Raw genomic sequence first — 13,932 nt, forward strand, 5'->3', positions numbered from 1 at the left:
CTAGGGACATATTGTCCGGGGACGACGGTTCCTCATTGCATGGGCAGAAATAATGGTGCAGCGGTAGTTTGATCGATTTTTCATATTGGTTCACCTGGAGCGTTGATGAAAAATAAAGTAAAATAACAATTAAAAATCAATAAAAGAAAGAAAGAGAAGAACAAAGAAAGCTGCAGTTGTAAATGCCGTTATCACAAGGAACATTTATCTCTGTGTAATCCGCTTGCTCGTAAACGTCTTGTTTTTCATCCCTAATACCCAACCCTTTTTCAAGTAATCATTGATGTCAAATAATAAACATTCTTGACAAATAAATCAGTCAAATGAATAAATGACATCTTTGGACGACGCTCCAGTATGGTATTTTCTTATTGTAGGACAGACACAGACCTTGCGGTTGTTTTCTCATACTTTCGATGTCCATGAACCGTATTTTCAGCAGAAGGGGAGTTATACGGGCCATGAAACAGTGAATAAATGAGTGTACAGCTTTCATAGAACATAAACATAGGCACAGAAAAGATGCAGGGAACAACTGACAAACTTGTGTCTGGCCAACTGTAGAAAAATACTAGCATCTAGAGAACGATATCACTAGCGAACTAGTGTAGCGAGTTATATGGACTTTATGTTACCCATTCAATGGAATTACAAATCAGGAGAGCGAATGGTAACACTTGGTCGGCTGTTATGTGCTCCATGGCCATCTGCAACTACGCCCCTGTATTTTTGGCAGCGCAGGTACTTGCGGGACCACTTTTTCCGTCCACACAACCACGGACCTTTTTTTTTTTTTTTGGATCGTGGATTTCGCAACCGGGAATATCGAGATCCTCCCGAAAACTTCAGAAGTTCGGAACAGACTGAGGCGTGCACTCTTAGCGAAAAGAAAAGGAAACGTCGAGTTATTATTATGGGAGGCGACGGTAGAATTTCTAGCAATTTTTCAGCATTACGAACATTACAGCACAGTCGTGTTGAAAGTTACTGTAAAGAATGACTGTAAAGCCCACGCGCAAGCGCGCAAGCTTAATCGGCGGAAGGATACGGTCCGCGCGGTTTTGCTTTCGCGTCACCAGATGGCAACACAGAATGACGTGTTTCGGACGTGTTTCGCTGGGCTTCGGCCGGTGTTTACGTGTACTCACATTTCATGCTTTTTTATAAAAACTAAAAGTGGTAGACATATAAATTTGGTGTCTATCGATTCCTGAAATATTTCGAGAGAAAGTAAATGGAAAGTTTTTTTCGAAATGGCTATAGAAGTTTAATAAAAACCTGTTCAAAGAGGGAGGAGAAATATTGTTTTCTTTTCACATTCGTGAGGTCGCCGTAAAATACATGCGACATGTATGAGAAATCTAATAACGGTATTCTCTTCATCTCGTCGTCCTCTTTGTCGTGAAACCACCCGCCTTAAAATCTGCGCGGTGGTTACCGAGAAAAAGCATAAAAACTGTTCCATGGGAAATACACTGGGACGGAGAGCTGATATGCCCTCTTAAGATGATTGCCTTTCACGCCGAGACTAGGAGGTGGTGCGGGTTCGAATCCCCGTACCGGCTGTGCTGTCTGACTTTTTCTGGTTTTTCCCGCAGACCTTCCACATGAACGTCGGCACACTTCGCCCAGAAGCCGGCTCTAGACGCATGCTATCCCCTGTCACTTTCCTTCCTGCTGTCCTATGTCCACGCCTGTACACCGCGAACAGCAACGGTTGCTTCGCGGCGCTAACACGGAAAAACATGTTCTCTGCTAATTAGCACAAATATAAAGTGTCACAGAAGGCGTACTCCGCCCAGTTTCAACAAAGGAGGAGGGAATATGTCATTCGGAATGGCTAGGACCATGTCAAGTTCTGTTTTAAAACTGCGCAGATCGACCTGCAGGGTGACGTGTAAAAAGGAAAATAAAATGCCGGGGGAAAAGCAACAAAATTGACAGGCAAAAATACATTTCAATATATCTAGCGGCGCCACGCGTTGCGTATCGAGAGCCACCCCCTGGTAAAAAAATGCTATGTGTGAATAGTCACTGACAAGGTGGCGTATATGCAGGCAAGCTGGTGGAAGTCTGAGTCTGTGTGCCCAGACTCAGGCTTTTACATAATGGGGTGTGAATAGTCATTTTAAAACGGAATTGAATAGGGATTAAATTAAGCGACTTGTTGGGAATAACCGTAATCGGAGACATATACCGCATATGTTGGAATAGAAACATGTACGGTATGTATGCGTAAGTATAGCGCTCACTCTGTTTTATGCCCACCATGTGCCGGCCTTACGTGAGCAGCTTCGGGACTATTCAAATATATTGGGTTTAGAAGAGACATCAATTCGATTCGGAATTCGAACACTGAATTCCATATTTGATTCGGCAATGGAACGGGATATACGATTACTCGCTTCGGTGCTCAAAAATCCAAATATTCACACCGTCCTAGTAAAAAGTCAACGCCCGAAGACAACCAGTCCACGCGTACCGAAAGTGAATGTTCCTCAGGGAACATGTCTCCCAAGGGACATTTTTTCCGGGGGCATTTCTTTCTGGACCCCACACAAGAAAGAGTTCTGTCTGTGCATGCCACGTTTCTGGACTAATGCGAAAAAATGTCAAAAACCGAAAGGGGCGGCTGTGTTTAATGCTGATAGAAAAAAAGAAGGGAAAGATGAGCCATGATGTATTCCCAAACGCAAACACGAACAAACAAAAGGAGAATAAAACAGCAGAGACGCAGAAAATTATGAAGAATGCACCCACCGGTACAATGCACATACCGCGGTAAAATGTAAAAAAAAAAAACTCTTTATATAAGATACTTCGTTTTGAGTGTTCCACGAGGGGGGTGTCGTGGGGATTTCGAGCGGTCTGCCTGCCTAGAAAGGTCAGCAAAGAAATCCATGCCCACATCAGCGGTTGGCGGGGTTTGTTTCCCTTTGCGCCTCGTATTCTCAGTAACCCGAACCGCAGGTTAGGAGCCCCTGTGCGAAGAAGGGTGGCTCTCTTGGCTCGATTCCGCTGTGCAACATTCTTCCTCTGAACAATCCGCTAGGCATCCATGTAATGGGGTTCAACTCCTCCACTCTTGCCCGCAGGCACCTCGACATTGGAATCGCTGAACAAGATGTCCTCATGTCGCATAGTGTCACTAGACAGTAGGTTATGTTAAGGCCCGTTCGGCCATTTCCCAGGTTGCTTGGAAAACGGTTGCCTTGTGTTAGCCTAATTCCGTTTGAGAGGGGCCCGCTAGCTGTAGTCCAGCAGCGGGGCGATAAGAAAGTGGGCAGACGCCCCCTGACAAGAGGACGTAGGGCCTTCACTCAGGTACAAAGGTCAGGCAACATGCCTGGTATTCGCCCCACCCGTGGCGATGGAATTCCGGCGCCCCTGCTTGCGTCAAGCAATATCAGTACTTCGAGATCATTCACGTTGCCTGGTGATCGTGGTGCAGATCTCGTTGTGTGCAGGTTCTGTCGAATTCCAGTAAGCGTGTTCTTATTTTTTGCAGGTCAGATTCCCATCTTAGTACTGTGCTTCCGAAGCCGATGCTTCTCTAATATTACGGATGTTACCGCAGTTGTAAAAATAACCGACGAAACACTTCTAATTTTATGGCTATAATAAACTAACATCGTGAAACAATATTGAAAACACATTGCCAATGTTCTAGCACGGAATCCTGATGGTATGGTACAGAAGTCCAAGCGCCGACTCGAACGCATAGATCATATGGCGTCGTGTTTGTCCTTGTACGTGTGATTCAAAACGTTACGCCGACGTTTTGAAGTACCGTAAAGTCACTGGGTAAGTAGTGGGGCTGAATCAGACTTGTGCCCGTTACTCGAAAAAAGTAATTGATTACCGTTACCGTTACTTGTACGGAAAAAGTAACTGATTACCCTTCCCAATTACTGGACTCCAAATGTAATTGAGTAACGAGTAGAAAAGTAACGCGTTACTCCAGTCGTTACTCTGCATTCACGCAAATTATACCCGTCTTTGTGTGCCTCAGAGGGTGGGGGGGAAGAAAGAAATCGTTCAACAGCGGGACAACTGAAATAACACGAAAAACAAAAACGCGCAGGACAAGTAGATCTGTATGTCTACTGTATTTATCGCCTGGGAAGACGTTGACCCGATTGTGAAAGAGCATTGCGTGGATCTTCCCATGACTCACTACACCTCCAAAGCTGCCACAATGGTACCACCACACTGATGTAGTAAGAGATTAGGGAGAGAGACTCTGAAATTCCGTAACCTTATTACAATGATCTCCGCTTGGTGTAGTAGAACAGTCCAAAAAAGGCTCACTGCACGAGGGCCTTAACTTGCGGCAGAACATCTGAAAGATGAGTTAATCTTTACTGGAAAAGTAATCAATTACTGAGTAATCGATTACTCAGAAAAGTAATTGATTACTCGAAAATTACTTTGACAGTAAAGTAACTGATTACTCGAAAAATAACTCATAAAAGTAATTGATTACAAGTAACGCAATTACTAGTAACGCGTTACGCACAAGTCTGGGCTGAATATATGAAGATAAAAGCGTGACAGGCTGTTCAGTGTGCCGAATTCGAGTAAGTCAAGCAATATGCCACAAAACGATGACGGTAGAATTGCTTGAAGATCTATATTCTCATCCTTTCAATCTAATCTCTTACAGCGCTGATGGATTGTTGCACTGGAATTTATGGAGGAAAAACAGACAGCAAGAGTCTTTGCGACGTTTACGTGCTCCACCGGGCCTTGCAATCATGGGCTCCATCAACGGGGTCATCACCATCATCAAATATCAAATGCCGCGCGTTAAAGATGTTTGGACACTGGGTGGTGTACTTTATCTACTGTGATGGAAAGGTACTGCAATGTGAAGCGGCAGAGGACCCCATGTCCAAGCAACTTTACGGGGATGCCAAGATGGTACCTTTCATCGATGTGGAACCATTCATCAAGGATATGGTAAGAAGCCACTGGAATATACAGACAGCATAGCAATAGATACGACATTTAGCCAATGTCTGCGGTGAACTGATGCCTGGACTATGTCAAGTGACTTGGTTGTTCGACTCAGAATAGGCGTCTCATACCAAATTTTCGTGCTGATTTTATGGTCAATTGTAGCTACGCTCCAAATCAGATAATGGTGACTGTTAAGTTGTTAAAACCTGTGGTGACGCGGTCGCGAGGAGGGGGCGGCCCCTTGTCTGAGGCCTCCCAAACTTCCCAGCTGCCATCCGGGCAGGTTTTCTTCCACTGACCAAGATCGCCGCACGTGCCGTTCTGTCGCTCGGATTGAGGTCAGTGGGAGGTGAGGCGGGAGGGAGCGACGGGGAAAACGGGACATTCGGGACCGGAGCAGCGCAGGAGGAAGACCTGTTCGAGACGAATAAACGATGTAAGTTGCATTCCAGTCTGGTGTCGGAGTCATTCTTGATTGGTGATAGGGAACGTACTGGTTACTTAGACCACAACCCGGTGGGGAAGGCTACTTGCACTGGCAAATCCCACAAACCGCAGTGCAAAGACTAAAAAAAAAAAAATGCCGAAGGACGAGACAAGGTTAATGGACGACGGAAGCGAAAATAAACTGAGGAGCTGTTTACCTCATATTGCGTGTGTACCACAACAATACGGAATTCGACTTAGATTTACATATATTAGTTGTTAGTTGAAATGCCACCATAATCTCGATATAAAATTCGGCCGTGGAGCACTCTCAGCCCCTGGTGAGCGTCGACGCGCCGTCGTAGCAGACCACGGAAGTGACGCGCGTTGTCTCTCCCGTTGGAGTTTTCCCGTTGGAGACTTTCATTCCGCGGTTGTTTTGCGATCGGAGGTTGATTTTCGCAACAAGAAAAATTGTGCATGCTTGTGAAGTGTTTCCTGGGTGCTCTACAGCATGTTGCTGTGCTCAGTATGTTGCTGTCCTGGGTGCTCTAAAGCACTTCCTTTCGGCAACGCGAGGATAAAGTGTTCTTTGGACGAGCGATACACGGATAGACAGCACAAACACAGCGTCACACATCGACTGACGTTTATTACAAAGACAACACTACCGGGGCTGGCGCCCAAAATCCTTCCGAAGGAAGGCGACCTCATTCCCTCTAGGGGTGAGAGTCTTGCTGCTTACGTTGCTGGTTGTCTTACCTTGCGTTCGGCCAGGATATGTTTCAGAACAAACACGCCCTACTAGTCTGTGGCCGTTTCTATGGCTTATCAATGAAGTACATCGGGCTGAACGAAGGAGCGTCCCCTTCCGTATTTCGACGGAAACGGAAGGCTTTACCTCCAGGAAGGAAGGAATCCTTAACTCCACTTGGCATTTCGGCGTACATCTGATTCTCGCTGCGGGGGGGGGGGGGGGGGGAGGAAGAAGAAGAAGCATAGGTACGAACCCATCTCTCATCGGATATGTCGCCTTCAGACTTTCACGAGATCTGCGAATCGAACCTCTTGAGGCGTTGTTCGGAATTCGCCGTGTTTATCCCGTTCACCTGGCACTGGCAGCCGCACATGGAGCTCGAGGGATATTTGACGTCATGCGCTCCTCAGATTTTCCCGCAATGCTTTGCGGCAGCGTGGGCGCCCCATGGGCGATCGTGTCGGGCGGGCAGCCCGGCGGGTTCGTAATCGTCAAAAATATGCCCATCCGTACACCGTACCCGCAAAATTCTAGTGCCACCATAATTCTACGTAAAATTTACACCTTGTTCAGATCATTTCTTGCAATTGTCAAATTTCGCTTCCGTTGTCCTTTAATGATAATTGGTAGCTTTACGTCACGAAGCAATGGTGACCATGAGGGACGCCACAGAGGTCGGTCTGAGAATTAATTTGGCCCGCGCCTATAGAACAGCACACGGCACACCGTATTTAACGTCCCTTGCGGAAGACGGCATGTCTGAGCAACTTGTAGGTAAGATGTCAGGAATATAAAAAAGTTAACTGAGCCGGTACTTGCTCATGATATTGTGCCATATATTGACCAGATTGGGTCACTCTTCTTGTTTAATGTTTTTGTATCGTATTATTATTTTGCTGCATGATCATAACTTCTACCACTTGCGTACATTATATAGGTTTTTTTTAGTCCTTTACATGATTTTTATAAAAGGCTATGAGAGCAGCATAGATGTCGTTTTTGCAGTTGAGTTCTACGGCCACTGGGACATCTTGTTGAAGAAAGTATGCAACGACAACATAACTAATTACTAGAGCTGAGCGCGGGTATACCCGCGGGTACTCGCAGGTACCCGCACATCCTCATGGTTTGCAGCGGGTAGCGGGTAAAATGCTCGTGTATCAGCAATGCGACCGAGGGTAATGCGGGTATACCCACATTAATTAATGAATTTTAGAGAATTATTTCTATCGTACTTGCATACTTTCTTTGACAGGATGGTCGTCTGGCCGTAGGAACGTGTGTGTTTCATGATTTTTTAAAGATGGAATGGGTTTCAACTAGAGTAGTCTCTCATTCTGGTATCTCGCTTTTGCACGAAATCCCGTAATTGAAGAGTTCATTAATGAATTTTAGATAATTAGTCCTATCGTAGCTGCATATTTTATTCCAGAGGATGTTCGTCTGGCCGTACGCACGCGCGTGTTTCATGATTTTTTAAAGATGGAATGTCCTACCGCCGGCTGTGCTATCTGAGGTTTTCCCTGGGTTTTCCGAAGACTTTCCAGACGAATGTCGGCACAGTTCCCCCTGAAGTCGGCCCAGGACGCACACTAATCCCCCTGTCCCCCACTCCTTCCTGCTGTCCTCTCTCCGTCTGTTCACATCTGTACGCCGCTCATAGCCACAGTTGCTTCGCGGCGCTAACACGCAATAAAAAAAAAGATGGAATGGCTTTCAACTACGATAGTCTCTCATTCTGCTATCCAGCTTTTGCCTGAAATCTGCTAAACGAAGGAGAACTTGGATTAACAAAACAAAGTTCAGACGAAAACGAGAGGCAGCTTAGATGAATTCAAATAACTTGAGGTGCGGACACCAGGATAGGACCTGGGTCTTTCAATCTTCGGTCAGATATGCTACAGACACACGACATCAACATGCGCTTACGTGTTCTGTGTAGTCCCTAATTGTGGTCTGCTTCGCTGTTTACTGATCAGAAATCTAATGGAGCAGTTACACGTGCACAGTTACGCCCCGTCTGTAATAGATATAGTATTCAACGGCTTTTTGGAAAGAAAAACAAACCACGAATTTAATAAAATTCTGGTCAGTCTCAAGTGACGCCCCCAGTACATATATACTAGTATATCACTCACTCTAGTTTCAGACGTCGCAATACAAGTCGTCATTATCAATTGGAAGCGTTGCGGAGTACACTCGCCATATAAACAGATTTTTACGTGAGTCTGATATTTCAATCATTTCCAGAATTGCACGACACACCTTCCTCAAGTTGACTTAGGTACTTCTATGAGAGGTCCCACGATGGTGTACAACTGGAATGGAAGCGCAAGTGCGTCAGTTTTCTTCTTTTTTTTTTTCCTCTTGTATTAATTTTCACCGTTTCAAATGCATTGGCGTGCCTTTGTGCTTGTATATCGAGAAATTTGTTCCCCAGAAAGTGTCGTCCTCTTCGAAAGTGTTCATGTCAGGCATGAAAGGTGGTTCTTTTCGTGGAACTGTAGTATGCCTCAGCTGTTTTATTTGTTTTTCTTCTCTTTTTTTTACACGACGAAAGAAGTAACGGCTGCTGAGTGTGCGTTCTAAGGCGGTTGCGTCTTGGTCGCTCACGATGACAACATTCTGGGCTGGTGGTTCAGTGATGCAGATGTGTATTCTAGCTTTCATGTTCCCTGTTTCGATCTCGGGGTTATGCCTTTCTTATTTTTTATCAAGATAATTTTGAGATTGCGGAAAGGCAAGAGCGTCACGATTTTCTTCCTGCATGGTTTATTAATGGGCACTATGACATAAGATGACTAGTATGTGAAAGGTAGACCACCTTTCATTGCATCCGAGCCTACTACATCGTTATAGGAAGTCCCCGCTTTCCAGAATGCCATTGCAGAACAACAGCAGACAGAGCATCATTAACCGCTATCTTTACAACAGCAAGGCGCGTGGGGTAGAAATCCTTGTTCCTCTTTTTAAATTGCATTTGTTCACCCTTAGCAATGTGCTCTTGTTCGCAATCACAAGGCTTCCCATGCAGTTTAATAAAACTCATCAAGTCATGCACGTCCCACGGAGACTGCGGATTAAGCATACTGTACTTGCATCCGTGTTTTTCTTTACTGCTTCTCGCGTATTACAAAGTGTCTTCATATGGGACCGCGAGGACTGTCGTTGCTTGCTAGTTGAAGTTGAAGCGCATAAAAGCAGTTTTAGCAGACCGTTTGTAGGGTTATCATGCTTGTCGGTGCCACTTTGAGTTGCAGTTATGTAAGACTCAGAATCTTATCCACTGATTGGTTCAGGCAAGCCACGTTATAAACCGTTTCCTAAAATTTTCTATCATGTTCACCCCAGTTCACAATAAATAGAATTAGACGCCCGTAACAATTCCAGAAGACTGGCGACTGACGTTCGAGCGACTCTACTCTTGGTGCGATGAAAGGAAACTTTGATATGACGTCCAATGTTCCCTACCATCTTATCACCACAGTTTACGATTGCACCTTTCTTCCCTTTTCTCTGTTGCTCGGAGTTATTTGAGCGGAGTTTACCCAACACCTCCAAGATAAGAAGAAGGCCTGCTGTTACTATTGTGGATGCTGTCATGAAGTAAATGAAAGAGCGAACGAGAAGAAAGCTCGAAGCAGATCGCAAAGCAGGACAGGCCTCCATAGGCGACGTAAGCGTGCGGGCCCGACGCTAACTAGGAGGTGTTGGTTTACCGATAACTTTTTGTGTAGAACGCGACTCTGCTGCCACCTATAGGTGTTCTGAAAATAAGCACTCTTCCGCTTGTTTCTTTATATTTATTTTTTTAGGGGAGGGTGTTGGTAACCGACAAGCCTTCTCGGCGGTGGCGGGAAGAGTCTAACACGCAAAATTTGGAATTACGCATTGAAATGTCCTCACGATAAGGCCAAGAATAAACTGAAGTGTATGATACAGAGATAACGGAGTAACAAGGTGCAAGTAACAAAGTGAAGTGCAGTTACTGAATTCGTCTTCGTAGCTTACAGAGTATTTCTTTTTTCATCATAATGTAGGGTAATTTCCGAGGTGTTATCCTCCGACGCTGTCACACATACATCGGCACAGTTCCCCTAGAAGTCTCCCCAGGCCGCACATTTCTCATCGTCGACGGCATTCCTATTCCCCACAGAGAGAACAAAAATAAATATTGACCAGCCTTACGAGTGCCAGTCATCCCGTTCCCGAAGCAGCACAATGTACCGAAAGTCGAGTGCAATAGGGGTGGACGGTATGTGTCTTATCAATGTTCTTTAGCTTCAAGAGTCTGTTCAAGGCCTTCCACCTACCCGTCCACCCCTATTGCACTCGACTTTCGGTACATTGTGCTGCTTGGGTCCACACTCTACGAGTAGCAACCCAGAATTCTGAGCAGCAGTACAGCAAAGAAAAGCTAGGCAAAAGTTATCAGAGCTCATTCATCACGTGTTCGTTCTGCGTTGGGCAATTGCTGCTGATAGCCAGGCTGCGCGCGATATCGGATGTACAAATTCCCTTTCTCGTGAGAGACGAAGACGAAGACGGCCCAAGAGGACGTGTTTTCTGCGCGTTCTTCACTCTAGGCCTAGCGATTTCTGTCAATTTTATCCTCAAGACGAAGTTTTTCCTATCTCCACTGCCCTGCCCTGCACCGTCCTTTAGTTCGCCAGGGGGAGGTCCCTCCAGCCCCATTGGGGCCTTTGACGGACGTCGGCCCGCCGGTGTCATGGACACAGCAAGAACAAGTGCCGTTGCAGCTGCTAGGCTTCCAGAACCTCCAGCGAAACGCCAACGAGACGAAAATGATGATGTCTTTGAGCGTGGGTACGTCCCTCACGATGACTCGAACCCCGCCTCCGACGACACAGTGGTAAACCTGGAAATCGACGATAACGAAGACGACGACAACACGACTCCTTTCCAAGTGGTCACATACAAAAAGAACCGTCCTGCGGGCATTCCAGTTGTCTTCAAACCGAAGGACTCAAGTCAGACGTTTTGGGATGTTAACCCAAACACCATCGCAAAAGACATTCTAAAAGAAACGCAAGAGAAAATCCTCTCGCACAGGATCAATGGAGAAGGTTGTTTGGTCATCAACGTCGCATCGGAGGGGTCCGCAACTAGCCTGCTGAAAATTGAGGTGGTTGCCGGCCTCGCAGTTGAGGTATTTGTGCCATCGTCGTATCTTCGGACAATGGGAAGGATAAGGAAGGTCCCTAGGAGATATTCCGAGCTTCAGTTGAAAGATTACCTGAGCGCATATAACATCCAAGCTGTGAAACGCGAATTCGCTTTCATCCGAGACGATGACGGGACGTGCACCTCTGTTGAGAAGGACAGCGTCATCCTCACATTTCAGTCAGGGCAAGCACTGCCGTCGGAGGTTCGACTAGGTTTCACTAGCTACCCTGTAGAAGAATATGTGTCACCTCCTACTCGGTGTTTTCGCTGCCAACGATTCGGGCATATTGCTCGGCATTGCAGATACGATGAACGATGCAAAGTGTGCGCGGGCCCCCATGACTACAAGGTGTGCACCGCACGGAGGGAGCCAAAGTGCGCTAACTGTAGCCTCCCACATGCAGCGACGTACGGAGCGTGCAGGGTGGTTAGAGCGGCAGTCGCAGCTCAAGTTCGTCGGGTGACAAATGGTCAGCCTACTACAAGCAAGATGGCACCACCTAACCCCGACTACGTAAGAGCTACTTTACAAGAGTATCCCCGTCTCACCAGCCAGGCAAAGCAAAAGGCAAAACCCAAAGCTGGGAAGAATAAGGGCATAGGAACGTATGCTGTCGTCGCAGCTGGAAAACCTCACGTTCAAGGAGAGACCCATGGCCCCCTTGAGAAGTCGGCGGGATGTCATAGCACAACCCCGGAGCCCCGACGACTTCGTGTGAAAGCGAATTCGTGCAGGACCACGGTGGAGTCCTTAGATATGATTGTACCAATGTTATTCGTCGTTTTGCGTGTCATTCTGCGAGATCACCCTGCGTCACAGAACCTCCCTGAGGTACAAGCGTTGCTAGCCATGGAGGCTATCTTACTAGAGAAAAACCATGAAAGAAGCACTGACTCACATCATGGCAACGGCTCTTAAGTCGGCCATCATCTTCCAGTGGAATTGCAACAGCCTTAAGCCGAAAATGGGAGATTTTCGCAACTTTATTTTTCGCCATGGTTTCCCAATATTGGCATTGAGCGAGCCGAGAGTGGACAGTAGCTTTGGTCTCTCAGGGTACGAGGTGTACAGTTCTCAGAGGACAGGTAACCACAGTCGAGCAATGTTGTGCGTGAGAAAAGACATACCGTGTGCCTTCCTACGATGCTCGACAGATGAAAATTTTGAATATGTAACGTGCCGGGTGCAGCTCAAGAGTACGCGTATCACAGTGACTAGTATGTATGTGGCCCCAAATGTAAGCATCAACGTGGATCAGTTTCGCGACTTTCTCCGAGGAGTTCCTTCACCGGTCATCATCTGTGGAGACATGAATGCCCACAGTGTTGTTTGGGGTAGCCGGCACACCGATACTCGGGGACACGTGCTTGAGTGTGTGATGGATGAATTTAACTTGACTGTCCTCAATGACGGTTCGCCGACATTCTTTCGAGGCCACTCCTGCCACAGTTCCATAGATGTCACCTTGTGCTCTTGTGACATAGCTCACCACATGGAATGGACTACCCATACAGATTCGTTGGACAGCGACCACATGCCTGTACTTGTTATACACCGTCTGTTCACACCTACGAAAGGACAGAGGCAAGTTCGGGTAACAGACTGGAGGCTATACAAGCTTCAGTCCCCTCGCCACATGACCTCAGTAAGTACAGGGGAAGAATTCTCAGCTGCGGTGAAGGCCACAGCTGAGGCTGCAACCAAGGTTGTCAGAGTTCCCGACACGTATCGTCAGGTGGACGCGGAATACGAGAGACTGCGGGCGATACGGCGCAGGGCTGAAAGGAGGTTCCGTAGATCTGGAAGCCGTGCCGACTATCGCGAAGCATGCCGCTTACAGAGGGTCATCCGCCGTCATCTTCAAAGGTTGTCGCAGCAACAATGGAGAACCTTTTGCTCTACTTTGACTCCTTTCACACCTACAACGAGAGTATGGCAGATCATTAGAACGCTTGGGACGCCGACTACCCAGACATACCCGTTTAGAGCATTGGCTATCTATCGAAATACGGACGAGAAGATGGTGGCTAATGAATTCTGCATGTCACTTGCTAAACCGTCAGTGGCATCTGCAACTAGCGTGCATTAAACATATGTGAAAGAGGTCATGGACACCACGTGCTTTACTCGCAATGCGCAGTGCGAAGCACTTGACTTCGACTTCAGCCTTGCGGAACTCCAGGCTGCATTGAAATCAAGGGCTCGCCAGTCATCGCCAGGTCCTGATGGTGTTACATATAGACATGTGGTTAACTTGGACCCAACTGCTCAGACGACCTTACTGCATATCATGAACGCCAGTTGGGCTGAAGGCAAACTACCAGCGTCATGGAAAGTCTCTAGAGTGGTTCCTCTACTCAAACCCGGAAAGTCCCCTCGTGACGTCAATTCGTTTCGTCCCATCAGTCTCTCCAGCTGTGTGTGCAAGATCATGGAAAAAATGGTCCTGAGTCGGTTGGAGTGGCTCCTAGAAGCGCATTGCATTTTCCCTGACTCCATGTCCGGGTTTCGTAAAGGCAGATGTACAATGGATAGTGTGCTGGATTTGGTCACGTATGTAGAACATGAGCGCGCTCAAGGCCGGACAACTGCAGCAGTT

At 46.8% G+C, this 13,932-nt stretch overlaps 1 protein-coding gene across 2 annotated transcripts in view; it reads left to right on the forward strand.

Annotated features, from left to right (window-relative positions):
• LOC135367369 (uncharacterized) overlaps positions 1-13,932 on the forward strand; it is a 136,612-nt gene that overhangs the window by 93,031 nt on the left and 29,649 nt on the right. For both annotated transcript variants that reach the window (XM_064600613.1, XM_064600603.1), the window contains exon 2: positions 4,667-4,962. In XM_064600613.1, coding sequence (XP_064456683.1) covers positions 4,672-4,962 — 291 coding nt within the window. In that variant the 5' untranslated portion in view covers positions 4,667-4,671. The remainder of the gene's footprint in view (positions 1-4,666; positions 4,963-13,932) is intronic.

Source organism: Ornithodoros turicata, chromosome 1 (genome assembly GCF_037126465.1).
Source record: "Ornithodoros turicata isolate Travis chromosome 1, ASM3712646v1, whole genome shotgun sequence".
In the NCBI taxonomy this organism is placed as follows: domain Eukaryota; kingdom Metazoa; phylum Arthropoda; class Arachnida; order Ixodida; family Argasidae; genus Ornithodoros; species Ornithodoros turicata.